Source organism: Oreochromis niloticus, linkage group LG3, assembly GCF_001858045.2.
Source record: "Oreochromis niloticus isolate F11D_XX linkage group LG3, O_niloticus_UMD_NMBU, whole genome shotgun sequence".
Taxonomy (NCBI): domain Eukaryota; kingdom Metazoa; phylum Chordata; class Actinopteri; order Cichliformes; family Cichlidae; genus Oreochromis; species Oreochromis niloticus.
The window spans coordinates 21,032,031-21,060,029 of NC_031967.2; the positions used below are offsets into that span (position 1 = coordinate 21,032,031).

At 38.6% G+C, this 27,999-nt stretch overlaps 2 protein-coding genes and 2 long non-coding RNA genes across 9 annotated transcripts in view; 2 read left to right on the forward strand and 2 right to left on the reverse strand.

Moving 5' to 3' along the window:
• LOC109198185 (low affinity immunoglobulin gamma Fc region receptor II-b) overlaps nucleotides 1-27,999 on the reverse strand; it is a 997,390-nt gene that overhangs the window by 548,950 nt on the left and 420,441 nt on the right. The window lies entirely within an intron of this gene.
• Nucleotides 1-27,999, forward strand: part of LOC109201287 (obscurin) — a 493,328-nt gene that overhangs the window by 170,313 nt on the left and 295,016 nt on the right. Inside the window, exons 12-16 of the mRNA XM_025906001.1 lie at nucleotides 15,433-15,448; nucleotides 15,528-15,619; nucleotides 15,851-15,898; nucleotides 16,683-16,698; nucleotides 17,345-17,436. Coding sequence (XP_025761786.1) covers nucleotides 15,433-15,448; nucleotides 15,528-15,619; nucleotides 15,851-15,898; nucleotides 16,683-16,698; nucleotides 17,345-17,436 — 264 coding nt within the window. The remainder of the gene's footprint in view (nucleotides 1-15,432; nucleotides 15,449-15,527; nucleotides 15,620-15,850; nucleotides 15,899-16,682; nucleotides 16,699-17,344; nucleotides 17,437-27,999) is intronic.
• Nucleotides 12,489-14,610, forward strand: LOC106097326 (uncharacterized). 2 transcript variants are annotated; one of them, XR_003219464.1, is made up of 3 exons: nucleotides 12,489-12,514; nucleotides 13,326-13,586; nucleotides 14,532-14,610. It is a non-coding gene; the product is annotated as an uncharacterized LOC106097326 (long non-coding RNA). The 2 variants fall into 2 exon arrangements; XR_001223593.3 differs by lacking the exon at nucleotides 12,489-12,514 and having other exon boundaries at nucleotides 13,257-13,586.
• On the reverse strand, nucleotides 20,839-27,997 carry LOC106097327 (uncharacterized). Of its 5 annotated transcripts, XR_001223594.3 has the most exons (6): nucleotides 27,896-27,962; nucleotides 27,768-27,807; nucleotides 27,619-27,683; nucleotides 27,443-27,542; nucleotides 26,171-26,406; nucleotides 20,839-20,925 (listed from the first exon to the last, which is right to left on the reverse strand). It is a non-coding gene; the product is annotated as an uncharacterized LOC106097327 (long non-coding RNA). The 5 variants fall into 5 exon arrangements; XR_003219449.1 differs by lacking the exon at nucleotides 20,839-20,925 and having other exon boundaries at nucleotides 26,061-26,406; nucleotides 27,896-27,997; XR_003219448.1 differs by lacking the exon at nucleotides 20,839-20,925 and having other exon boundaries at nucleotides 26,061-26,255; nucleotides 26,358-26,406; nucleotides 27,768-27,997.

Sequence of the window (27,999 nt, forward strand, 5' to 3'; positions counted from 1 at the left end):
TCCTTATTTTCCTCGAGTTATTGGTTCTGTTATTAGTTACCTAACACAACCTAATGTGAGTCTTTTGACTGAAACTAACCGACTGAGCTGGTGATGTCATGCTCTGTACTGACAGAATATGGCGATACCTGTGTTTTTACACCTTTAAGCAGTTATTTCTTAAATCCAGCTTCACAGTCAGAGTTACATCTGTGTCAGTTTTTGAGAGCTGGGCTCAATTATGTCAATTAGCCTTTATACATGTCGTGTTTCATATCCACTTTAATGCTGAACACCTTATGTGGCATTTTCACACAACAATACTTCTCCTCAGCATTGATTTTTCTTTTGCATGTTTGCCATCCTCCATCTTCCACTTTTACTGATTTGGTTCATGTAAACATTTCTGATGGTTTCATGTTCATCAAAATATTTTAATGTGCAGTTTCAAGTCTTAGAGATTACATTCACTTTACATTCACAGACTTGAAGTTGAAGTTGTTGCTGTTCTTGGGAGACGTTTCTCTTTTGTTCTGGTATCAAATTGCTTCGTGTTTGCTGAGTTTCAAGCTCTTTCTGTTCAGCTGTCAAACTGTTGCCCATGTTTCCAGAGCAGCTTTTCTTCTGCTCAGATTAAAAATTTACAGTCATTTCTGTTTTGTTGATTTGCCGAATTGTTGCTCAGTTGTTGAGAATCACTTGTTTTCTGTTCTGTTGCCAAACTGTCTGTCAGTTTCATATAGACATTAATTTGCTCTTGTTCAGTTGCCAAGTTGTTGCTCAGTTGCTTTGAATCGAAGTTCATCTCAGTTGACAGGTTGCATTGTAGTTTTGAAAAAACCCCCAAAAACTTTCCAAACTGTCTTTCAGAATAATTTATTCTCAGTTTTCTGCTCAGATGTCTGATTTTCTCCTCTTCTGTTCAGATTCAATCATCTACTTCTCAGTTGTCTAAAGTCAAGACTGTGTCAGGGTTCCTGGGTGGTTCACCCGGTGTTTTCAGTTCATGTTCAGTTTATGTTCCACATTCATGTTTCCCGCTTCACCGTGCCAGCCCTCTGTCCCAGTGTCATTAGCCCTACTTCCTGTTTCATTATGTTCAGCTGTGTTCTCACTCGTCCTTAATCATCATCATTAGCCAGTGTACCTAAGTCCTCAGTTTCTTCCTGGTCTTTGTCGTGTCATTGATGTTAATGTTGTCTACTCTGTACGTGTGTTCAGTTAAGCCAGTCATTTCAGTTCAGCCTGTCATCTTATGTTCAGCTCACCTGCTCGTCATAGTAAACACCAGCCTTCACCTACCTGTGAGTCCAGCGTTTGGGTCCTCCTTTCCTCGCATCCACACACGACACCCCAGACAGGATGACACGACCCTGCGTTGTGGACCCAGCGGACTCTGACCTCTTCGAGCAGTAGGCAGCGCTCTTTCACTAGACGGAGGTGCTTTTTTACCCCCTTGGAGCACTCAAAGCACTAATGGGCTTCATGTGCACATTAGTGCTCAACAAATTGTTTACAAATCTAAAGAGTAGAAAGTAGAAAGAACATGTGACAAAATGAACACGGCTACTTACAAACACAGTGACTGTCCTCAGACAGCACACACAACTGTCAAGTAATTCAGTTCAATTCAGTTTAACTGTCTGTTGCTATAATTTGGTGCTTTATAAATCAAAACTCCTTTTTTGCGTTTACGTGTGGACGAGGAATACAGAGTTCGTCATGCAACGTCAAAGGTATGTGCCTCTTTTCACATCACGCTGTGCGCCATGTTATTGTTTACATGAGATCAATTGCAGAATGGCAGATAGAGGCAAAATACTGTTAATCTGACTATCTTCAGGTTTTACAAGAAATGCCTCTCTGTGCAAAATGGGTTTAAAAACATAAACAGCTGTGTGATACTGTTTGTCCGTGATTTATTCACGGGGAACAAATCGTGGCAGGATCAGCCTGATATTATTTGTATCCCACTGTAATGTTACTGTATAAAGAGTTAACATCTCCAAAATGTCAGGAGTAGTTAGGCATTCCAAGAAGTGTTTGTGAACTAACAATCAAGAATGTGGGATACTGTTAGTCCGTGATTTGAAGAGCCCAGCACGTGCTCCTGATGCAGGGAACACCAATTATGCAGGGGAGACCTACCTTGGTACTTGTTCAGGTTAAGCCAAAGGGCAGATGTGCTTCACCATTTTTCTAGTCTTTTTCTTAGAAGGAAGTTGGTTTGGAAACATATTCAGCTATTCTTCATATCCTGCTTTGCGTTTCTGTGGGCGCCCCGTGCTAGCAGTGTCCAAGCATTGTTTTTCTTTGGGAAGGTCTGTGTTAATGAATCTATGCATATTCATGTAACCACAATAAAGAGCAGTGCTACGGGGGAGCTGACTGAGAGTGACTGGGGCTCCAGGAACAGCGCTCACCTCGGTCCTCTCCCTCGTGTACGAGATCACACAAAGAGTTCTGCCTGGTGGTTTTTACTAGCTGCAGTAAAATTACCTCGGCTGTTCCAGCAATAGGTTTGTGCCAACATAAAACCTAACAGTTAGTTACACAAATGAAATCTTTTCACAGCCTATTAGTATATTTGACTTAAGCTTGATAATCACAATAATCCTTTGATGTCATAAAATAAATAAAATCATACATTTCTACTAAAACTGTTTATGTTGTTCTCCACCTTTTCCTTAACCAGACCAGACCCTTGTACTGCAGGATTAACCTGAGTGTCCCAGTCGTGGACCATATTTTAAACCAGGAGGATCCCAGGCCTTATTTTTGCTGATGTATTATAAATATACTTGTTTTATTGTTATTGTCCATCCATCCATCCATCCATCCATTTTCTTCCGCTTATCCAGGGCCGGGTTGCGAGGGCAGCAGCCCAAGCAGAGAAGCCCAGATCTCCCTCTCCCCAGCCACCTCCTCCAGCTTCACAGGCCACCCGAGAGATATAATCTGTCAAGCCTGTACTGGGTCTGCCCCCGGGCCTCCTCCCAGTGGGACATGCCCAGAAAACCTCGCCCAGGGGGCATCCTTGTCAGATGCCTGAACCACCTCACCTAGCTCCGTTTGATGTGGAGGAGCAGCGGCTCTACTCTGAGCCCCTCGAATGGCCGAACTTATCACCCTATCTCTAAGGAAGAGGCCAGCCACCCTTCGGAGGAAGCCCACTTCTGCCGCTTGTATTTGCGATCTCATTCTTTCGGTCACTACCCACAGCTTGTGACCATAGGTGAGGGTAGGGGCGTAGATCGAACGGTAAATTGAGAGCTTCGCTTTTACACCCAGCTCTCTCTTCATCACAATAGACCGGTACATCGCTGCAACCACTCCACCGATCAGTCTGTCGATCTCCCATACCCTCCTCCCATCACTTGCAAACAAGACTCCGAGATACTTAAACTCCTCCACCTGGGGCAGGAACTCGTCCCCAACCCGGAGTGGGCACTCCACCCTTTTCCGGCTGAGGACCATGGCCTCAGATTTGGAGGTGCTGATTCTCATTCATTTGTTATTGTCATTTACTTTATTCTCATTAAATACATGTTCATTTAAAATTGGTCAAAGTTAGCTTTATGTTCATACGTGTTAAAAATACCTGTAAATATGAGTTCAGTGACAATTACTGTTTGTTTTAATCAATTTATTCATAACATAAAACTTTTAAACGAATGTAACTTACATAACAAATAAATGGTAAATGGCCTGTATTTGTATAGCGCTTTACTAGTCCCTAAAGACTCCAAAGCGCTTTACACATTCAGTCATCCACCCATTCACACACACATTCACACACTGGTGATGGCAAGCTACATTGTAGCCACAGCCACCCTGGGGCGCACTGACGGAGGCGAAGCTGCTGGACACTGGCGCCACCGGGCCCTCTGACCAATTGCCCTCTGAGCAATACAGCTGGGTTTAAGTTGACCTTTTCTAAGAGTCTGCATTTTGGCTCATTCCTTCCCTCTTCACACCGCCAATAGAATAGCCCTTTATTCTCATTGTACATGTACAATGAAATTATGGATACTGTATATTCTGCCACATTTTATTTTTAATCTATTGAAAGGCCTCATCTGCACCATGCAGGAAAGAGGAAATGCAGCGTGTTTCAGACAGAAGTCTTTTGTGTAGCTGATGTCTTGTTTACGTCAGCATATATAAGGAAGGAGCTTTTTAATCAGATGTGCGTTCTTGACCTTTTTGGCTTTAATAAGGAGTTTGTTTTACTAAATTAACATGCAGACCATGACAGGAAAGACCATTTTTTAAAGAGACGTGGCTGATGGAAAATATTGTGTTAACATTTTTGTAACCACAAGTTCACACATGCAAGTCTATCTGCACGATCTCTGCACTTAAACAAACATCACTGACCTCATGTATGTGTGTGTGTGCACGTGTGTGTGTGTGTGTGTGTGTGTGTGTGTCAGATAAAACATACGTGATCATGAGGGTGCAAAACCACAACAGAGAAAACAGGGAAAGATCCAGGAGACCCAAAAACAACCATGTGTCCACACCAGCAGAAGCAACAAGGAACCAAAAAGAAAGAGCGCCTAAAAACCAACTGGCAGCTGATCCTGTCAGAGGTTGGCCACCCCAGTAAGAGCTGAGGACAGAGCTCCAGGGCTCTGGGCACATATATGCACAAAGACACACACCTGCATCAACCCACCGTTCTAAAACCCTTCACCCTGTGTCAGTATTTCTGTGAAGTATAAATGAACGTTTGCACACAGCTGCAGGCTCATCTGCACTTAAAAAACCTCAGTGATCTCATGTTTTTCTCCATCAGCCCACAGAATGAATCTCAATGTCTCCTAAAACACTTTGGCTCTGTGCTATGTGATTATGTCTTATTCTTGCTATCAAACCTCAGGATGTGTAAAGAGGAACTGGAAGCTGAAGCAATATGAGGTTTGTTGCAATGCTTTGTGTATTTACTCAATATGCATTCAAGTTTAAAGGAACATGGCAACATGAGTAAAAATATAAAAAGAAATGTTTTTAAGGAATAATTATTAAAATGCCAGTAGATACACAACAAAAACCTAACATCTCTCCTCTGTTTTTGACCTTCTGCAAATGATTTTTTTTGTTTTTAATAAATGATTACAATCCACAGTAAAACTGAAAATAATGAAAATAATAAGTGTTGATAATGTTCAATCGTATGGACACATAGCTAAACAGTTTGACTGAACTTCTGTTGAATCATACAGTATGTTATTCTGTTGTAAGTTGAAACTTTTGTGACCTTGATAGAGACCATATGGAAGATTTTGTGATGACCCACAGGCAAGTCTCTGTGTTCCAGTGATCAGTTATCTGTAACTCAGTTTTCTTCATTTGTTGCTATTGAGGCCTGAAATGATCAGCTTCAGTAAGCTTTAGTAAACGTCACCTTTTTTGCTACTTTGATTCTTAGTCTGCATGTGACTCTGGAGAGAATTGCATCGTATTTGTTGGTAACATGTAACATTCACTTTGATGTGCCAATAGATACATTTATTTGTTGTCTTTGTTAATTTAATTTGTGAAACATACAGGTCTTTAGTTTCAGTTCAACCACACAGTGAGTCATTTACTCTGTTTGGGTATCAGCCAAACATAGAATTTAACCACAAGGTGAAAATATTCACAGATCTGAGGTCAAAGGAGCATTTTTTTTAATTATAGTGATATAATAAAAAGTATAGCTGATGTTTCAGCTAAGAGTCAGATAAAATCTCTACATGTTTTTATGCAGCATGAAGGAAGAATTTCAACATAATTCCTCCGATAAAGAATCAAAATATAAAAAAAATCATTAAAAAGACTTAGATATAAAAATACAGGCTGCAAAACAGAAAAGGGGATTTGGTACATTCACTCGCAGTGACTCCCAGTGTGCAGGAAGAGGAATATTGCAGAATGATAATGATCCAGGGGATGTTGCAAAAACATGTCAGAGTGAAAAACAAGACCTGGTAAGATATGACTTAAAGCAATGGGAAACATGTCACAAATCTGCTGCGGTCAAAGCTACAGGAGCTGTTTGAGTTTGCTGTAAAAGGGAAGGAAGCACAGAGAGACCAATCAGAAGAAGAACCTGTAGAAAAACTCTGTCACACCTAAACAAAACACAACTTCTCCTTTTACTGCAAAGTAAAACTGTTTGAAATAATCTGTGGATCAGAGAGCAGCAGGCTGGATGTGACGATGGGGCACTCTTTGCTCTGCATGATGGGCTTTTTCTGTAAGTACACGTCTGACATTGTTTGAAAGACACCATTAATGAAAATGTTTCTGATTTCTGAGAATTAGTGAGTCACTGTTTAGAGCTTGTTTAGCAAACAGGAGAAATTTGGTGATTATTGTTCATCTGAAAATGAACAATAATCAATAATCAGAGTGAAGTCTTTAAAAAAAACTTTACTCTGAGGTAAAATATCTGATGAGTTTTTATTCATTATTTTAGTGCTCAGTACAGTCATCCGTGGAAACGCTAAAGGTAAGAAACACTGTTTTTACTCCAGTTCATATATGTAGCTGTTATCTCCTACAATGCTCTAAATCAGGGGTGTCAAACTTACGGTCCACGGGCCACATTCGGCCCTCGATACAATTATTTCCAGCCTGCGAGCCAGTTATTAATGGACCCTCGGTATGTGGTTCAATAAAGGTTCAAGTATAACACACAGTGAAATGCAACCTGACACGCTCCTCGACATGTGCAAAAAAAGGGGAGGGGGTAGAGGAAGAACATTATATATTATATATATAGTATATATGTGGGAGCTTAATCTTCAGCCCTGCTAAGAATCCATGTTTTGATGGGCACACCATGTGGCCAATCGCATTCAAAGTCAGGCTGGGATCATACCATTATGTGAAAGAAAGAAAGAAGGGGGGCAGACGTTCTGAAGACAGCAAGTGTAGTGGTACATTCCAAACCCTTTCAACAACTTCCAAACAGGTAAAACAGCAAACGATTACACATTTTTTTACACATTTGTTTCTTACAATTTAAGTCAAAGGGTGGTGCCAACAGATTTCTCTCTTTCTCACAGCAGCTTTTTCTTCATCATGTAGAAAAACAGTTAAATACTGTAAATCATTTCTTACACTGATGGTGTCAGGGTGGTGGCTCATTGGCTCCCTTTTCTGTTCCCGTGTTTCACTCCATGTCTCCTCTCTGTGTTGAGTCTGTTTTGTCACCCATGTTTGTCTCTCACCCCTCCATGTGTCTTATCTCCATGTTTGTATCTCTCTGCCCTCTCTCTCTCGCCCTCTACCTCGCCCCTTTGTGTCTTAGTCGTTTTACTGTGTCTCGTCTTCATCTTCATCCTCTCTTCCCCTGTTCCTGTCCTTGTGTCTCTTCTATTGCCTCCCTGTTTGTTTATCACTGTTGTTGTCAAGTCCGTGTGTCTCAGGTGTAGGTCTCAGTGTTTCCTGTTTTACTTTGACAGTGTCCCATCCTGTGTTCAGTTTTGCTTCCTGTATTGTGTCATTATGTTTATTCCCCTCAGCTGTGTTCTCTGTGTGTTTCCTCATCACCATCTTGTATATTTATGGAGAGAGTTGTCAGTCGTTTTTATATGGCGTTATTTTTGTGCCACTATTCTGAGCGCACGTAAAAACATTGCAGGTACAAGTGTTGCATTTTGAGGAGAAATTTATTTTGAGTGAAGAAAAGCTGAATTTGAGTGAACAAAATTCATTGCTGCTTTGCAAAAAATGTATCTCAGTGTTTGCTATTTTCCACACACATACACAACAGCAGCCCGTCTCGCTCAGTTTTTGCACTTGCGCTTGCTTGCAATGTGTTGCTCGCGCTCTCAACATTTCTGCCTGTGCGCGCTCAACTCTTTCTGTACACCGTTATATTTGTGCCACAAAACCAGCCAATCACAGACTTGGATGCAAAAAGAAAATCTGATTGGCTGTTTTGGTCTCAAATCAGCTCGAAATGATGAAACGCAATATCCCAGAATCCATTTCGTCCAAAACTCAAACGAGGCAGTGGCGGAGGAACACAGAGTGTTTAAAATGATCATATTAAGAGTGTGCTGCCTTCATACAAACTAATTTTCCTTTTATAGATGTTTATCTGAACAGATTACAGTATAGATTTACAAGAAGATGATGATTTGTGTGAGTAGTGCAGTAGTATCTCACTGATATTGGCATGTGTGCTGCTTAGTGTAAAAACCACTTTTTATTGTTGATTTTTAAGTCAAATTATCAGTCTGCTAATGATATGTTTTTATTTGACCAGCTCTTCCTGAGCCCACTGTGACCCTGCAGCCATCCTGGACTCAGATATACAGCGGTGAGACAGTCACTGTCAGATGTGAGATTCAGGGAGGTGAAGGAGCTCAGTGGACGTATGGATGGAGACCAGACAAGTTAAACACACCTCCAACATCCAATGAATACAGAATCAACAGCACTACTGAGTCTGACAGTGGAGGATACAGCTGCTGGGGCAGACGGGACTATTCTATTCCCAAAATACAATAAAATACTTTAAACAGTACTGCAGGTTTTTTTTTTAGTTTAGTATCAAAAGTCATGTAAAACAGTTTTTAACATCTTTATAAAAAATATTCAGTCGTCACTCAGAATCAAACATGCGGAAAAGAAAAAAAAATGTGTTTGTAACATGAAAAAAATAAACGTACATGTCATTGTCCCAGCTGCCTCATGTCTGTGGCTGCAAACGCCGAGTTTGCAGACCAAATCAAACACATCACATCACATGGGATTACACCTGTCCCACTGTTACACTGGCTCCCAGCATATTTTCAAACTGATTTCAGGATTTAATTATTTGCTTTTAAGGTGCTTCATGGCCTGGAGTCTGAAATGCAGTCAGTCACTTCCTTTTAGTTCCTTTAAGTAATATTTTCATGAGACAAATTCTCCAGTTTTACTCGACATGTTAATGTTCTTTGAACTGTGTTTCTGTTTTCTACATTTGTCATTTTTGTTTATTTAATCTTCTGCTCCTATAAAGAGTTGTGAAATTTTGAGTTGTCAGTAATGACAAATATAAAGTTGTCATTACTGTCACGTCCTGTCTTTGGGGACTAGTCTGTTCTTTGGTTTCTCTGACAGCAGGATTACTTGGAGAGATGGAAATAGAGAAATAGAAGAACTTCAGTTTTGTTGTGTCTACTTTAAGATGTGAGATTAATGATCGGCCTTGACAGAGTAACCTCTTCAAGAGCCTATCTAATCCTGGGATTTAAAAAGTCTCTCCTCATCCTGTTTCTAGATTTAATCTAAAGTGTTTTCTTATTAAACTCATCAACGTTCTGGTTATCCACACTGATTTGTTTATACACCTCAAAGATCGTATCTTTGTGAAAGTAAATCAGACTTAAGATAACTCATTAAAATAAATCTTTTATTATTTTGTAAATAATACATTTATTTATAAAGAATATAAATAAAAGATAACTGTACAAAGTAAATACTGGTACATTTTACTGAAAATGTTGTGTTACCGTTTGAAAGCTATAAATAGTTTTATTGTAACTTTGTTTTGATGTTGAGTCTTCAAACTGTCTGTGAATCAGCTGTTTTGCAGTGACTCTACTCTTATGTTATAAACAGCAGAGTTTTTATGTTTCTCTTCTAACTGGATCATTCTTATGTGAACAGTTCCCATTAAGCCCACTGTGACCCTGCAGCCATCCTGGACTCAGATATACAGCGGTGAGACAGTTACTGTCAGATGTGAGATTCAGGGAGGTGAAGGAGCTCAGTGGACGTATGAATGGAGACGAGGCCAAGTTAAACAGACCTCCAACATCCAATGAATACAGAATCACAGTTACTGAGTCTGACAGTGGAGGATACAGCTGCCGGGGCACAAAGACCTATTTGTTAACAGAGTGGAGTGATACCATCACACTGACTGTATCATGTAAGTTGGAGATCTGTTTTATCAACATTAGTAAGAATCTGTTTTTCTTGCAGCTTTGTAGCTGTTTCATTTGTGCTGCTCAGTAAAATATTTTTCTTTTATTCTGATAACCAAAAAATGTGAAAAGCAGTTTTTTATTCACATTTAAGAGAACAAAATATATCAGAGTAACTTCTCTGCTGTGCAGCTCTAATACATGAAGAGCAGAACAAATGCTGAACCTGTTTCAGCTGCTCCACCACATCCACTAAGAACAACAGTTACATCCAATATTTTCTCTTCTGTATTTGTGTTATTTTTATTTTTATTACTCCCTGTTGAACCAACATATGATGCAGTTACTTCAGTTGTTTTTAGCATGTTGTCTATTGTTGAAATTATCTTAGAGGTTTCCGTTTTTAGATAAAGAGTCTGCTCTCATGACAAACACACAGTGGATCTTTTTCACTTAATGAACCTCGCCTCTGTCAGTGCGCCCCAGGGTGGTGTGGGTACAGTGTAGCTTGCCATCACCAGTGTGTGAATGTGTGTGTGAATGGGTGGATGACTGGATGTGTAAAGCGCTTTGGGGTCCTTAGGGACTAGTAAAGCGCTATACAAATACAGGCCATTTAATGAACTCTGAACTGCAGACGACAATATGTCCTCATTTTGTTGGACGCTGGTCTGTGCTGGTATGTTAATAATTTAGAGTAATGATATTTAATGAGTATATAAATTACTCATAATCACCTCACAGACATAACATTATGTACAGCTACTTTCAGTGCCATTGATATTTATTTAGAGTTTTTTCTCTAATTGATCTTTCTGAGTTAGCTTCAGTAATTACTTCCTCCAAACCATCGATGTGTCTTTTAAATCCCATTCTGACACATCTGTGCACATCGACAGGAAATGTCAGCTTCCACAGCAAAAGAATATAAAACACACTTACAAGGTCTCATCTTAGCTATCAGAGGCTTCAACATCAGATTGAGTAAAGAACACAAGGACATAGCATGCTAAGTACAATCAGATCATATTAACCTGGGTTACTTTCTCATTATGGATGAATTAACTAAGTCATGCTTCAAATTAATGAGAGTAAATGAACTATGCATTTATTAATTAATTTTAAATGCTCAGAAGTAAATATTAAAAAAAAAATGCTGTGCGGATCAAAACAGTATTTCAGAGTATTTTGTGTCACACACTTTGTTATAGCTTCACCAATAAAGTTTTGTGATATTTGATCATTCACATGTTTCCATCCAGTTCTTTAAATTGTTCTGATTCAGTCATTTTTACTTTTATGTTCTTGTTCTAAATGTTCTTTATGTTCTTGTTCTATTTTATTCCATTGTCTATAGTATTTTATTTTATTTTATTGTATTTTATTGCATTCCAGTGTTTTCTAATTTCTGCTACATAACTTTGCACTTTTGCTGTAACAAAACAAATTTCCCACCTGTGGGACTAATAAAGGCCATCTTATCTTAAACTGAACTGCAGCGAAACCAAAGGCTGAACTGAGAGCTGATAGGACAGCTGTTCCAGTAGGGGGCAGTGTGACCCTGACCTGCTCTGTGAAACCATCATCACCATCATCATCATCATCATCTGAATGGAAATACTACTGGTACAGATATGACAGCAATTATAAACTTGTGACCTCACCAGATGCAGTGTTTCTATCAAATGAACAAATCAGTGTCTCAGAGGGAGGACTCTACAGCTGCAGAGGAGGAAGAGGAGAACCAGTTTACTACACAGAGGACAGTGAGTCAGTCAGGATTGACACAACTGGTGAGTTTAAATGTAACTTCCTACAAATCACTACATCTGATGGTAACTGAACCTTTTTTGTCATTCATGTGTTTTTATTGTACTTTCTTGAACATTAACAGTGTCAAACAGGCCTGTTGTGACTCTGTATCCAAACTGGTCTGAGATATACAGAGGAGAGACGATCACTGTCAGATGTGAGATCCATGGAGGAGACACTGAGTGGGATTATGAGTGGGAAACAAACAGCATGATAAAACCTCCAAATCAAACTGAATACAGGATTAGATCTGCTTCATCATCCAACAGTGGAAACTATCGCTGTAAGGGCAGAATGAAAAGTTCACAGTATAACACAACAGAGTGGAGTGATTCAGTCACACTGACAGTTTCTGACAGTAAGTCATATTTGCTTTAAGCTGTTTGAACACTTTGTAAAATGTGTTTCTGTTCATATAGACTGAGATTATTATTCTTTGTATAAACTGAGCTCACTGTTCAGAGACTGTACTACATGTTCACTGAGAGAAAATCTTTGTTGAACAGATAAACCCCGTCCTGTCCTCACTGTGTCTCCATCATGGCTGAGTCCTGGAGCCTCAGTAACTCTGAACTGTGAGGTTGAACATCCGTCTGCAGGATGGAGCTTCTACTGGTATAAAGCTGTTCCTGATCTATCAGAGAAATCCTCCAGTTATGAGCTGCTACCTGATGGCAGTGGGACTGCACAGGACTCCTACATCATTCATGGACAGACACACACAGCAGGATATGTGTGCAGAGCTGGAAGAGGAGACCCAGAGTATCACACTGATCACAGTCAACCAAAGTTTGTCTGGTCTGCAGGTCAGTTTGTTTCTCTCTAATAAGTTGTGTCATCACTTTAAGTCACCATTATTTTTCTTGCAGCAACATACTGACATTGAAATCTGATGTCCAATTACAATTAAATTGCATTAAATTATTATATTTAAGTTTCCTCAAGGTGGATTAAATTGAATCTCATCCTTTCTCAGACACTTCTGTTGTTATTCAAAATCCTTCTTTTGTGTTTCTCACAGAGTTAAACAAGGATGAATTTTGTCTCCAGCTCTTTTTAATCTCCATGTTGATGATGCAAAAGTCTGTAAATCTGGCAGGACTCCTGTCAAGCACATTATGTACACAGATGATCTCGTGGTCTTTAGTCCTCATGTTGTTGTGCTTTTGCTGTGGAGAATGATATCAGACATGATGCCTGTAAAAGTGCCGTCGTGATTTGTAGAAGCAAAGAGAACAAACATTTAAGATCTGCTGATGTTAAACTGTTTGTAATAAGGTCACAAATGTCAGACATCTTATTACATGACAGATGATGAAGATATTTGCTTGTGCAACAACAAACATGCACACTGTGGACAAACTGTAGGAAAGCAGGTTTACAGAAACTTCTAATGTAGCTTCTAATGATGCTGTGAGATTATTACTGAGAGACCCAGATGGTTCAGTGAAATGTTTCCAGCTGCAGGAGTTACAACATTTAAATCTGTATTAATAAATCTCATTCATAGATTTATTTGCAGTTATGGTGGGTTTAGCAAGAACTAGTTTTTTCCACTGTGATATTTTGAATGCTAACATCTGTGAGCTTTGTCTCTTCACTGCATGTTGTTTCCAGATGTTCATTCAGCAGCGTCTCTCACAGTGAGTCCTGACAGAGTGCAACACTTCACCTCTGACTCTGTCTCACTGACCTGTGAGGGAAACTTCACTGAGTGGAGAGTGAGGAAGTCCTCTGAGGACGGCCGACTCTCTGTCTGTAGGAGAATGACTGGATCCACATGTAACATCGATTACATATTAATGTCACATACTGCAGTGTACTGGTGTGAGTCTGGATCAGGAGAGTTCAGCAGTGCAGTCAACATCACTGTACAGAGTATGTTATTATACATTTACTTCTTGGATCTGAATGATTTAGACGTCACATGAACATTAACATTTATTTATTTATGTTTTTTTTGAAAGAAAACACTCAAATGTCAACATCTCTGTAGGCAAAGTGTTATTAGTAATGATCATCATGTAAAAAGATGCAGTTGTATGAAAAATTATGCTGTGTTTGAGTTCAGAGCCATTCAGGGACTTCAGTGCAGCAAACCTTCTTTATTTTACTTGCACTGTGCACAGCTCCACACCTCACTACTACGGTAAAAATAGTATTAATAGTGATTACATATCTGTAATTTGTTCTTGTTATTATGTATCATAACCTTTTACATTTTAATGAAAAGAAAACAGAAGTGTTTGGACTTAGTGGTCCCTGTGAGTCCTCCTCTGCTCATTTGGGATCCCTGGAAGTTTATTTTAAACTTGTTATTACTGACTTTGTTTTTAAGTTGGAGAGGGATTTTAAATTGGACAGTCAAATTAGAGCAGTGCTGAAGTCCAGTTTTTTATCATTTAAAGCAAAATCTTTTCTTTCTGGGCAGCGATTTGAAACAGTGATCAATGCTTTTATTTCTTCACATCTGGACTACTGTAACTCACTTTATGTGGGGGTCATTCATTCTTTGCTCTCACGTCTGCAGCTGGTTCAAAATACTGCTGCACGACTGTTAACACGAGCTCATTAAAGAGAGCATATAACCCCTGTGCTCTGTTCTTTGGCTTTTGACCTCAGTGATTTCTCTTGTAATTCAGTTAGTTATTAACAAACTAATTAATTGTTTTACCTTTTTCTTTTATTTGGCTTTTATTTATATCTTACGTAATTTTATTATTTAGTTCCAATAAATAAAGATGATGATGATGATGATCAGCTTTTTCTAAAAGTGTGCACCGGCTGGTCTGACTGAAACAATTGTGTGTGATTGTTTCACAGATGATGGTAATGGTCCTATCCTGGTGAGTCCTGTTCATCCTGTGACTGAGGGAGCTTCTGTTAGTCTGAGCTGCAGTTTAAAGACACAAAAAATACTTTCCAATGTGTTTTTCTATCACAATGACAAACTTATTCAAAATGATACCCGAGGGGAGCTGAAGATCTCTGCAGTGTCAAAGTCTGATGAAGGTTTCTACAAGTGTCAGTACTCAGGAAGAGAGTCAGCACAGAGCTGGATGTCAGTTAAAGGTGAGCAGGATCAAAACATTTGATGTGTTTTTGTAAATGAGTTTCATGACTGAGAAATAACATCATATTATCTCTTTTAATGTTTGAAGCCACCTGAGTCTATTTTGTGAGAACTGTCATAACATTATGTTTTGTAATGTCAAATAAACATTAATATAATATTAATATTGTATTATATTGTTTACATAATAAACAATATAATATTCACTACAAACTTCTAATTGTACGAATAAAACAATTGAATACATAGAAACTATGATACGGTTCCCTTAAAAGTAAATAATCACAGAGTGAGCTGCCTTGGCAGAGGTTTGAGTTCTCAGAATGCTTCTTTTATACTTTGTTAATAATTAATTATTGTTTGTTGTTACAGTAACTGTGTCAGGAGCTGACAGCTCTTCATCTCCTGTGTGGTTGATGGTTGGACTGGTTTGTGGAGTCTCTCTCATTATTATTCTCCTGCTCTTGTTGTATCGCTGCAGACAGTCCAAGTGTAAGAGCCTCTTCTTTTCATGCTGTATTAGAGAGTTTATTTACTACATACACTTTAATTATTCACACATATACATGTATTCTGATCTCATGACACTAAATATCAGTGGAACAATTTATACATGACAAACATGTGTAATAACATTTGTCTCTTTCACAGATTCCTGCTTCACCAGGTTGGTAAAATACTTTTTATTATTATTTTAAACAAACATCAGTTACTTTTGACTTTATTGTGTTTATTTCATGTTTTAGGTCGATCCAGTCTGAGAGTCACAGTCCGGGCTCCTCCACAAATCATGGAGTCAACCAGGATGAAACTCATGTGTACGGCTCTCTTCAACATGGTCAGTATTTAAACTGATCTTTATTATCTTTATTATTAATATTGACTTTTATTAAACCTCCATTAACACAAACATTTCTCAGGTTCAGTTTGTGTTCAGCAGTTTTTCAAAGAACATTTAAAGATCTTACAGTCCTGGTTTTGACTCACACAGTGTTTCTGTTTTTGCTCTGATCTTTAGTGTAACTGTAATAAAATGATTAATGTGAGCCTGGCTTGCTTTTTTCTTTAGGTACTGCTGACGTCTATGAATCAGTCACACAAGTGACAAACAGAAATGGTACAGTATATGTGCTGGAAAGCACAGAGCAGTTAGAGATGAAACTTGTTTTTGATTTAATGAAACTAATTCGATGTGACATGTTTTTACAATCCTGTAAATAAAAATATGAACATTTCACTATTAGATACTTTATTAGAGAGTTTATTTACCACATTCACTTTAATTATTTAAACATACATTCTGATCTGATGACACAAAATATCAGTGAAACATTTAAACCTTATAATTTAAATGAAAGAAACTGAACAGTCTGATGAAGAAGACCAGCTCTGTTCTGGGACGTCCTCGTGACCCAGTGGAGGTAGTCAGTGACAGGATGGTGGCTCAGCTGTCATCCCTGTTAGATAACACCTCCCACCCCATGCAGGTCACTCTGACAGCACTGAGCAGCTCCTGCAGTGACAGGCTGCTGCACCCACAGTGTGAAGCCGAGATTTAGGAGATCTTTCCTTCCAGCTGCTGTCAGACTCCACAACATACATCATCATATCGAAACACACATGCACACACTGGCGTCTGTACATATCTCAATGTGCAATACTCTATACCTGCTGCTACTAACATCCATCGACTACACGATGAAATGCTGCTTTCTGCAGCTGCTGCTGGTACAACAGAATTGAAATTCTCTACTTTGTGTAGTGTACATTTTTATTCTTACTTTGTGATATATTATATTATTTAGTTTAGTCAGTTACTGTTCTTACTGTCTTTGAGCCACTGTGACCACTTAGTTTCCTCTGAGATTAATAAAGTATTCTTATCTTATCTTATCTCACAGATTCCTGCTTCACCAGGTTGGTAAAATACTTTTAATTATAATTTTAAACAAACATCAGTTACTTTTGAATTTATTGTTATCAGGTCTGCTGTGGCAGATGAGTGGAGGTTGAGAATTAGGACCCAAGATGCAGGCAGCTGAGATGCAAGTGAGTTTTATTCATAAAGTGGTGAAACAAAGAGAAACAGTGAAGGCAAGGATGGAAACTAAGCAAACCTAAACTGGAAAAAACTAACAAAAACAAACCTGAAACCTTGAATGGCGATGCAGGGAGACACGGGGACGACACAGAATGATGCAGGGAAAGAACACAGACGAACCAGCAACAAGCACACGAGGACACACACTATAAATACACACAGAGGGAAACGTGGAATAGCAAACAGGAGGAAGACACAGCTGAACCAAACTGACCTGACGAGACAGGGGAAAACGTAAACTGAACACACTAACAGAAGACACGGACCTTCACAATAAAACAGGAAATGCACAGAGACACGGTACAGACACTAAACAGAGGGAACACAGAACCAAACTCTAGGAACTAAAAAGTCTGAACCCCAGTACACAATCAGAACAAACACAAGATCATAATAATGAAAAACACAAACTGCTGGGTCAAAAGACCGAGGACCATGACAATTGTGTTTATTTTGTTTTAGGTCGATCCAGTCTGAGAGTCACAGTCCGGGCTCCTCCACAAATCATGGAGTCAACCAGGATGAAACTCATGTGTACGGCTCTCTTCAACATGGTCAGCATTTAAACTGATCTTTATTATCATTATTAATATTGACTTTTAAAATTGCCCACAGGTGTGAATGCGGGAGTGAAAGTGAGTGCAAATGGTTGTCTGTCTCTGTGTGTGAGCCCTGCGACAGACTGGCGACCTGTCCAGGGTGTAGCCTGCCTCTCGTCCTATGACAGCTGGGATAGGCTCCAGCGCCCCCTTGACCCTGAAAATGGATGGATGAATGTTGACTTTTATTAAACCTCCATTAACACAAACATTTATCAGGTTCAGTTTGTGTTCAGCAGTTTTTCAAAGAACATTTAAAGATCTTACAGTCCTGGTTTTGACTCACACAGTGTTTTTGTTTTTGCTCTGATCTTTAGTGTAACTGTAATAAAATGATTAACGTGAGCCTGGCTTGTTTTTTTCTTTAGGTACTGCTGACGTCTATGAATCAGTCACACACGTGAAAAACAGAAATGGTACAGTATATGTGCTGAAAAGCACAGAGCAATTACAGATGAAACTTGTTTTTGATTTAATGAATCTAATTTCATGTGATATGTTTTTACAATCCTGTAACTAAAAATCTGAACATTTCAGGATCAGATGAATATGATGACGTCACCTCCTCTCTTATTGAGTTTCAAGATCTTAGAACTAAGAGTGAGTACACCAAAGTTAATTTTATAAGAAATAAACCTGGTTTAGAAAGGGTTTTTTTTTAATAGTATGAAATTAATTTTGGGGGGATTTATTAATGTAAGTTGGGTCTGGCAGCACTTTTCTCATGTTAGAAAACACAGACATTTATTCAAATTTATTATTTTACTCTTTTCATCTTTTTAAATCTCTGTATTCAGTGAGATGGCAAAACAGTTAAACACCAAACAAATGAAAAATAAAAACATATATTCATCATTATTTGCAAGCTACATGTTTACTGTACAAGCCAAAGTAATCTATTACAGGCACAATTAGCATAACAACACATTACAGTGATCTCAGAGTGCCACTGTACTAAGAATCATATATTAGTCTGGACCAAAGGCAAGTGGATAATAAAGCTCTATTTTACTCTAATTACTTCCTTCAATATTATACATGTGAACTTATCACTTGGACATTTCTGATTAAACTGAACAAAGCCTGAGCTTACATTGCGTTAAAAAAGTATTCATACCTGTTGAACTTCTACACATTTTGACACCTTTTTTAAATTGAGATTTTCTGTGTGACCAATACAACGTAGCACATAATTATGAAGTGGTATGAAAATGATTCACGATTTACACATAAAAATCTGAAAACTGTGGCGTGCATTTGTTTTCAGCCACCTGTACTCTGATATCCCTAAATAAAATCCAGTGCATTCATTTACCTTCAGAAGTCACCTATTGAGATGATAGAGTTCAAATGTGTGTAATTATAAATTCACCTGCTCTGTGAAGGCCTCAGTAGTTTGTTAGAGAACATTAGTGAACAGCTAACAGCTCAAACAGCATCATGAAGATCAAGGAACTCAGCAGACAGGTCAGGGATAAAGTTGTAGATAAGTTTAAAGCAGGGTTAGGTAATAAAAAAATATCCCAAGCTTTGAACATCTCAAGGAGCATTGTTCAATCCATCATCCAAAAATGGAAAAAGCATGCTACAATTGTAAGACATGGCCGTCCATCTAAACTGACAGACTGAGTAAGGAGAGCACTGGTCAGAGAAGCTTCCAAGAGGTCCATGGTCACTCTGGAGGAGCTGCAGAAATCCACAGCTCAGGTGGGAGAGTCTGTCCACAGGACAACTTTCAGTGTTGTACTCCACAAATCTGACCTATATGGAAGAGTGGCAAGAAGAAAACCATTTTTGACAGAAAGACAAAAAAAAGTCCTGTTTGCAGTTTGCCAGGAGCCATGTAGGGGAGAGAGCAAAGAGGTGGAAGAAGGTGCTCTGGTCAGACGAGACCAAAGTTAGATTTTTCGCCTTCAAAAAACTACATATGGCAGAAAAGTAACACCGCACATCATCCTGAACACACCATCCCCACTTTGAAATATGGTGGTGGCAGCCTTATGCTGTGGGGATGCTTTTCTTCAGCAGGGACAGAAAAGATGGGTGGAGCTAAGTACAGGCAACCCTGGACAAAAAACAGTTGGAGGCTGCAAAGGACTTGAGACTGGGAAAGAGATTCACCTTCCAGCAAGACAATGACCTAAACATGCAGCGAGAGCTACAATGGATTGGTTTAGATCAGGGGTGGGCAACTCCAGGCTTTAAGGGCCGGTGTCTTTTAGGTTTTTGATGTATCCTTGATCCAACACAGCAACACACTGATTTAAATGGCTAAATTACTTTATCAACGTGTCTTGAAGTTCTCCAGAGGCCTGCTAATGAGCTAATCATTTGACCCAGGGTAATATCTAAAACCTGCAGGACACCGGCCCTTGAGGCCTGGACTTGCCTACCCCTGGTGTAGATCAAAAATTATTCTTGTGTTAGAATGGCCCAGCCAATGTCCAGACCTAAATCCCATTGAGCATCTGTGGCAAGACTTGAAGATTGCTGTTCACAGATGCTCTCCATCCAGTCTGGCTGAGCTTGTGCCGCTTTGCAACAAATAATTGGCAAACATTTCAGTCTCTAGATGTGCAAAGCTGGTAAAGACAAACCCCCGAAAGACTTGCAGCTGTAAGTGCAGCGAAAGATGGCTCTACAAAGTATTGACACAGGAGGGTTGAAAACAAATCCATGCCACACTTTTTAGATTTTTATTTGTTTAAAATTTTGAAAACCATGTATCATTTTCATACCACTTCACAGTTATGCACTATTTGTGTTGGTCTATCACAGGACATCCCAGTAAAAAAACATTTAAGTTTGTGGTTGTAAGGTGACAAAATGTGTAAAAGTTCAAAGGGTATGAATACTTTTTCAAGTCACTGTCAGTTTCATTTAGTCGAGTAACAGCATCACCGTACAAAACACACCATTGTTTCAAGTATCCCAGGTGAGCTGTTAATGATTTTTCACTGATACAGAAGACGATAGAGAAGTGTTTCAGCTTCACATGTTTTGCAAAAAAAAATCTTTACAACACAGAACAAATTACAAATGATAAGTTATGTGTCTGAGGCCAGATATTTACATGAAAGTAAAACCAGATGATTTCCTCGTCCACACAGATACAGAGTGTGTCTGCACCTTCTAAACAAAGCCTGAAAGGTACAGTTAATGTTTCACACCTTCTGTAAAGACTCAAACACACAAAACAGAACTTCACTTTGCATCAAGGGGAAACAATACTTTTATAATAAACTTTATTGTTCTCCAACACAGGTGGGACAGGCATGAGGGGCAGCCAGTGACCCCTCACACACGTCCTTATGCTGATATCCAGGCAGGTTCTCAGTGTTTGTAGCTGCTGATTTATGCAGCAAACATTTCCACAGTCCTCTGCAGCAGATTATAGAAACACTTCTTTTCTCAGCTCACGACAGAAGATCTACAGCTGGGACACTGTTAAGTGGTTCTATGTGAAAAATAGTTCAATATTAACTCAAACATGTTCTTGTATATAAAACAGGTTCATATGACAAATGCATGAAACAATATTTTTCCTTTAAAGTGGACATGAAACATTACATGTATAAACAATAATTTACATCTTAGAGCCCTGCTCTCAAAAACTGACTGATGTAACTGTCTGTGAAACTGGATTTAATAAATAAGAACTTAAAGTTCATGAAACATTTAAAACAGACTCCTCGTTCATAAAGTGCTTCACAGACCTGAACATTACAGCTAACAGCTGGATTTTCCTGTGTCAGTGCAGCTCGCCAAACAACGCAGAACCACTTACTGCTAAAGAGACAGACGGTGAAAGCAGACAGTATATCCTCAGTTTTAACATAAAACTCATTGTTGCAGCTGAGAGCAGCACAACAGTGACCCCATTAAACTGATGTTTAGTTTTAGTGTCCTTATTATTACTGAGTTATTGGTCCTGCTATTAGTTAGTTAACATAAACTGATGTGAGTCTTGTGACTGAAACTAACCAACCAACCCAGTGATGTGATGCTCTGTACTGACAGAAGATGGCGCTGAACATGTTTTTATAACTTTAAGCAGTTATTTCTTAAATCCAGCTTCACAGATAGAGTTATAGCTGTGTCAGTTTTTGAGAGCTGGGCTCCGTGATGTTTATTAGCATTTATACATGTAGTGTTTCATGTCCCCTTTAATGCTGAACACCTGATGTGACATTTCCACACATTGATTCTGCTCAGTAACTAATTTTTTCAAGAGCACCTGGTTGCAGCCACTGGGGAGCGCCATATTGCGACCTCCACAGTAACCGGAAACACGTAACTTCAGTTAAATCGAATTTGATAGCGAAAACTAAATTGCATTTTTTTTAGTTAAAAAGAAAAAGGCTGCATTTTTTGTTTCCTTTTTGGAAGATTTTGATTTAGTGAGTTAACACTCTGTTAACTTTTATGACTTTTATGATCCCCTTATATGGCAACAACAGCAACTCATGGCCAGAGTGGTGTGTGTGTGTGCGCGGTGCCAGCCTGTGCCGATACTGGGGTGTGTGTATGTAAGCACGTGCAGAGTGGATGTTGGGCACTTGATCAGTAGTGCAAAAAACCATTCATGAAACTAATATCTTAGTGCAGTGGTTCCCAAACGCTTTTTGATAGGCCCCCCTTTGTTTTACAAGAAAAATGTTCCTTTGGCTTGGAAGGAAGTTGGTTTGGAAACATATTTAGCGATGCTTTATCTTCTGCTTTGCGTTTGTGTGGGAGCCCCGTCAAAAACCTGTCCATTATGTGTCCCAGCGTTCTGTTTTGTTTCTTTGTTTCTTTTCATACCGCGCCCCCCCTAGAGTATGGAACGCCAGGACTGCCATAATGAATTACTTAAATACACCATTAAATAATTAATTAAATGTGGCAATAATTAATTAAAATGGGAATTAATTAATTAAATACATAGTTATGACACATGTAATTAATTAATTATTGACACATTTAATTAATTATTTATGTATTTCACATTTTAATTAATTATTGACACATTTAATTAATTAATTATTGACACATTTAATTAATTATTTATGTATTTCACATTTTAATTAATTATTGACACATTTAATTAATTATTTCATGATATATTTATTTATTTCATTTTGGCAGTCCTGGCGCCTGGCTCTCATCATGAATTAATTTTATCTGTCAGCCTCACCCATCAAACTCAGGGGGCGGGGTTAACGCTGCCCATGCAGCTTCTCTAACATTTGATTGGTTGCCATGCAATGTAAGTCAAAACAGGTCGATCCTAGATAATCGATTGCTTCTGTAGACTTGAGGCAGCCAGGTATCCCAGAATGCGTTTCAAATCACAGGCAGCAATGGTGGTGGTGTAGTTTTAAAATACCCCGTTTTTCTGTCACCAGCTACACTTTTAACAGTGTTTTAGCTGCGAATGTCGCGCTGTAATCTTCACATGTCTGGTCAGGTTATCAACATAGAACATGTTTGCAAAAGTGCTCAGATGTTTTCAGAGATTTCAGTAGCTCTGCTAACAGTCAGCATGCAGAGTGCACCGAGGGGGTTACATCAACTGGTTTGTTTACATATTCCACTCTCCGTGTTCCACATGTTGCATTCGCAGATTCGCATTTTCACCGAACGATCGTCTCTTTCCGCCTGGTCTTGTGTCTCTGTGCTTCTGTAACATAAAGAACGAGCTGACATGTTTCTCAGGACACCAGCGATCAGCTCAGCAGGCCCTCAGTTTACCTGCATGCGTCCTCCTCACCTGTCAGCTGTTTAACACCTGCTGCTAATTCAAGAAACACGCCCACATTACCTGGTGATAGTCACAGTTTAACTGGGCAGCCGGTGCTTGATATAACGCAATGTCAGCGCATTTTTCTGCACAACATAAGTAAATATAGTATTTTTCCCGAGCGCAGAGCTGCTGGAGCTTGTTTCCTTACAGAGGACTTTATAGGCGAAGCCACTTTATCGGCAGCTGATGTCCAATTACCTGCACACAGCTTTGAAACCTCACCTGAGTTTTAGCTCTCAGTGGTTAAACGCTGGACTTAATTCACTCAGGTTTTGTCTGTCGGGTCACGTTTACTTCGCTGTTTTATTTACAACTGAGCAAATCGGTTTGGCTCAAATTAAAGTTATGTTTCATAACTGCAGAGTTTTACAGACGTTTAATGGTTCACTGGCACATGTGTTAGACTGAACTATTCGCTTTTCTTTATCTGGTGTGTTTCGGATTTAACAGTGAATTTTGAGATTAAACTGACTTTTAAAATGTTTTTATACAAAGAGGAAAGAGAAGGCGCATTTCCACCGAGAGGAGCAGAGTTTGCAACAGCATGTTCAAGATGAAGACTGCAACCTGGACAGAAATATTATATCATCTGTTTTTAATAGTTATTTAACTGTATTCTAAGCACCAGCTATGTTAGAATTTTTAGAGTTTACTTAACTAAAAATAAATGAGCTTAACATATAATTTGTGTGATTTCTCTCTCTCTCTCTCTCTCTCTCTCTCTCTCTCTCTTTTTTTTTTTTTTTTTTTTTTTTTTGCTTTTTCGGTCATGTTATGTTTAACTGTAAAAGGTTTGTTACAAACTGTGAAACACATCGTGCAGACTTCTGGATGTTAGAAGAAAACTAATACTGCTCATGAATGAGACTAAAGGCAGGAAGGTGTCCTTTAAAACTAAACATGTTAATAGGACCTCCCTATTTATATCGTAGTTTATGATATAGCACGTGTATTTCAGTAATAGCCTACTGATTTCAGCAGCTCACATGGGCGTTATCTGTGATACTCCTTAACTATAATTTATCCAAGTTAACGTCAGTTAACCATTCAGACAGTTCTTTTGCAATGAAAAACATAAACACTCATGCTGCGTAATGTTTACATTATAGCTGCTTATGCAGTAACCATGGTAACCACGGACTCTGAGCGGCTGGATCGACGGAGGTCAGACACCAATTTTACATGTATGATCTTAAAACAGGACACAGCCAATATCCGTGCTGGCCTCATATCAAATGTGACCGCAGACTGAGTCTATGTTTGATGTTTGCTTTATATCTAATCTTCCTCTCAAACATTTAAACAGCAGCGAGTCTGCAGCTGAGGGAATACAAACTCAAATTGTCGGAACAGGTTCGATCGTGGATTCATTTGGTAATTTATTAAATGTATAACTGTTAGTCTAATCTGCTGCTGAGTCTCTTACACTGATGAAAATGCAGATAACACAGATCACGAACACCTGTTCAACCAATCACTTTCATTCCACTTTGATCTGCGACAAACTGACGGTTCATCTCTGTTACAGTGTTGCGTTAGACTGCTATAATTTTGTGTTCTTTATGCTGTAGATTTTCACGTCTCTGGAATAGTTGGCAGTATTAAGGATGCTTTTCTGTAAAATCATATTGATATGACCCGTGACATATTCGTAGATGACAGTTAGATAGTCAGCTGGGAAACTCTGTGTTAACTCAGAGATCTGAAGATATCGTGGAGAGATGCTGATCTTGCTCCGTGGTGTACAGGTCACCCTCATGATTAATATTCACAATAAAAATATTAGCCGAACATCATGAAGTCTGTATGTGTTTCATAGTGTAGAACAACCTTTGTACAGTTAAAGCCAGCAGTTACTACATGACGGAAACACCAACGTTTTCTCTTTTATACGTTTATACACAGGTCACGCTGATTACTGAACAGAAACCCAAAGATCAGCTGTTAATCGAATTTATTTGCTCTCTCTCCTCCTTAAACATGTTTTTAATGTTAGTTATAATTCAGAATTGGCGACTGAAACACGTAGGACACATACGAACATCAGGAAATAACACCCCGATAAATATAACCTCAGTAAAAGAAGTCAGTGTCAGCGGGGGTTATTACAGCTGTGTACCGGGGCCTGCGCTTTGTCGGCGGTAACAACAGCTCGATTGCTTGCGAGGCGAGCGGGTCTATCCCACGCTTTGCCGTGAGACTGGGCAGACATCTCCGAAATCATCGAAGCACTTTTGCAAAGAGGCTGTATCTTGACAAACCGATCAGACATATGAAGATTAAACCACTACATTCTCGGCTAAAAAAATATTAAAACGGTATTTGGTGACACACAAACAGGGTTTTTCAAAGTTCAGTTCTGCCGGTTGTTGTGGGCTAAAAACAATGGCCACCAGGCCAAAGCAATGGTTTTGAGTCGATCAGCGTTAACCCCGCCCCCTGAGTTTGATGGGTGAGGCTGACAGATAAAATTAATTCATGATGAGAGCCAGGCGCCAGGACTGCCAAAATGAAATAAATAAATATATCATGAAATAATTAATTAAATGTGTCAATAATTAATTAAAATGTGAAATACATAAATAATTAATTAAATGTGTCAATAATTAATTAATTAAATGTGTCAATAATTAATTAAAATGTGAAATACATAAATAATTAATTAAATGTGTCAATAATTAATTAATTACATGTGTCATAACTATGTATTTAATTAATTAATTCCCATTTTAATTAATTATTGCCACATTTAATTAATTATTTAATGGTGTATTTAAGTAATTCATTATGGCAGTCCTGGCGTTCCATACCTAGGGGGCGGGCCCCACACTTTGGGAATCTCTGTCTTAGTGAAACAATGTCTGCTCATGACTTAAATATGCTTTCACTCTGTTCTGAGCTTACCTCTTCACCCTCAGCTGTGGTTTCATGTTTCGCCACATTCCACGGGGCCTCATCTCTCAAGGTCTTCTCTTTTCTTTCTCTCACACTGTGCAATATTTGATGTGTCATAATTGATTCCAGTCTATCTTGCAAATACATATTTGCACTGCAGTGTCATGCACAAACTATTAGATCCTTAAGATCAAACCTGTGTCATTCTTTTGGTCCATTGCAGTGCGGTAAGCCATCAAACGCCCCTATTCGAAAATCAGAATATTACATGAAATTGCTTGTTTGGCCAAAAAAAGGTAAATGATGTAATTTGTTTAAAAAAATTAAAAACTACAATTTACATGTGTGGAGTTTAGAATGAAAGCAGTTTTACCTAAATTGTATGATTTAGTATTGTCAATAACAAGGAATTACAAAATGTAGTTATAATGGATTGCAATTGGCCAAAAGTTGCCATGATATAGCCAAGAGGACCAATAGCATGTTTAGTGTATATATTTTTGATGTATTTAAGAAGCTGAAGTTGAAAATTATAAAAGCAGAAAAAAATTTTGCCCCTTGGGAAGTTTCACTCCATTTGTATTAACACAGCAAAAATGGTCGGAAAAAAAAAGAAGTGGCCACAAATGGCCAGCATGGAGCCCAGAGAGTTAATGTTTAAAACGTAGAAAAATATTATTGATTACAAGGTAATTCTTTACTGTTAATATCAACTGTAAGCTTTTTATTTTGAAGTATAAAAAAATGCTGTTACATTTACACTATAATCCTTTGTTATAAGTATGGACATGGAATCAAGTTAACAACATTTTGAAATAAGTTTAATTGAAATTTTGTACAATGCAAAAACAAAACAAAATACAACAACAACACATTAAAAAAATAAACAAACTGCTAGTGCCTTCATCTGTCCATTACATGTCAAACATAGCACTGACCCTTAGTCCCTGCTCATCAGCACATGCTTTCAAAAAGAGCTCCATGTCCTCTGCAAACTGAAAAACAAAGAGGAACAAGTCTTCCAGTGTCTTCTTCCTCTGACATGTCTCTTAAGACCCTCTGCTGGTCCCCTTTATTTAAGGACAGATATTTTGGCATTGTTATGTGTCCACGGAAAAGTGCCTTATTTTGGACAACCCACTGCACAGCAGGACGCAGATCTTCAACAACTGCTGGCTCCGGTGTCAGGCAAATGGGGATAAAATCAGTTATTTTAACAGTTATTCAAATGTCACTAACCACGTAATTACACTATTTAAAGTGAATACTAACCTGACTGACTTCTTGGAGCTTGCGCTTTTTCAGTCTGAAAATGGGCACGTGTTGTCCTTCAAGCACAGCTTTGGCTTCCTCTCTCCAGTGTGCAAATAGCTTGTCAGAGCTTAACAGAAGATTTTGATATTGTTAAGGTGTTTAAACCTTGACACAACATAGAACAGAAGTCAAAATATAAATACCTCCTGAGATCAAAGTTCTCCATCAACAGCAAGCACAACCACTTACGCAAGTAGAGCATGTCTGACTGTAAAATATCAATATGAAACATATTTAACAACTTTCAAAAGATTCAAGACTCCATTGCTGTGAAAGTAAATAAGATACTTACAATAGTCAAATGGTGCATCCAGTGCCACGTACAAAGCAGACTATTTGGAAGAAAAAATAAAAATGTCATTGTTTAGAAGCTTCAATTAGCTTTTGTATGAATCTCAAGGAAGAGAAGAGAAAAATTACCATTAGCATGAAGATCCCACAGTCAACTCCATAGTCTTGGCTCGGAAAACCTTGTATTACGTTGAAAATAAAGGCTTGTTAATAAAATCCCTTAAAAGAAGACT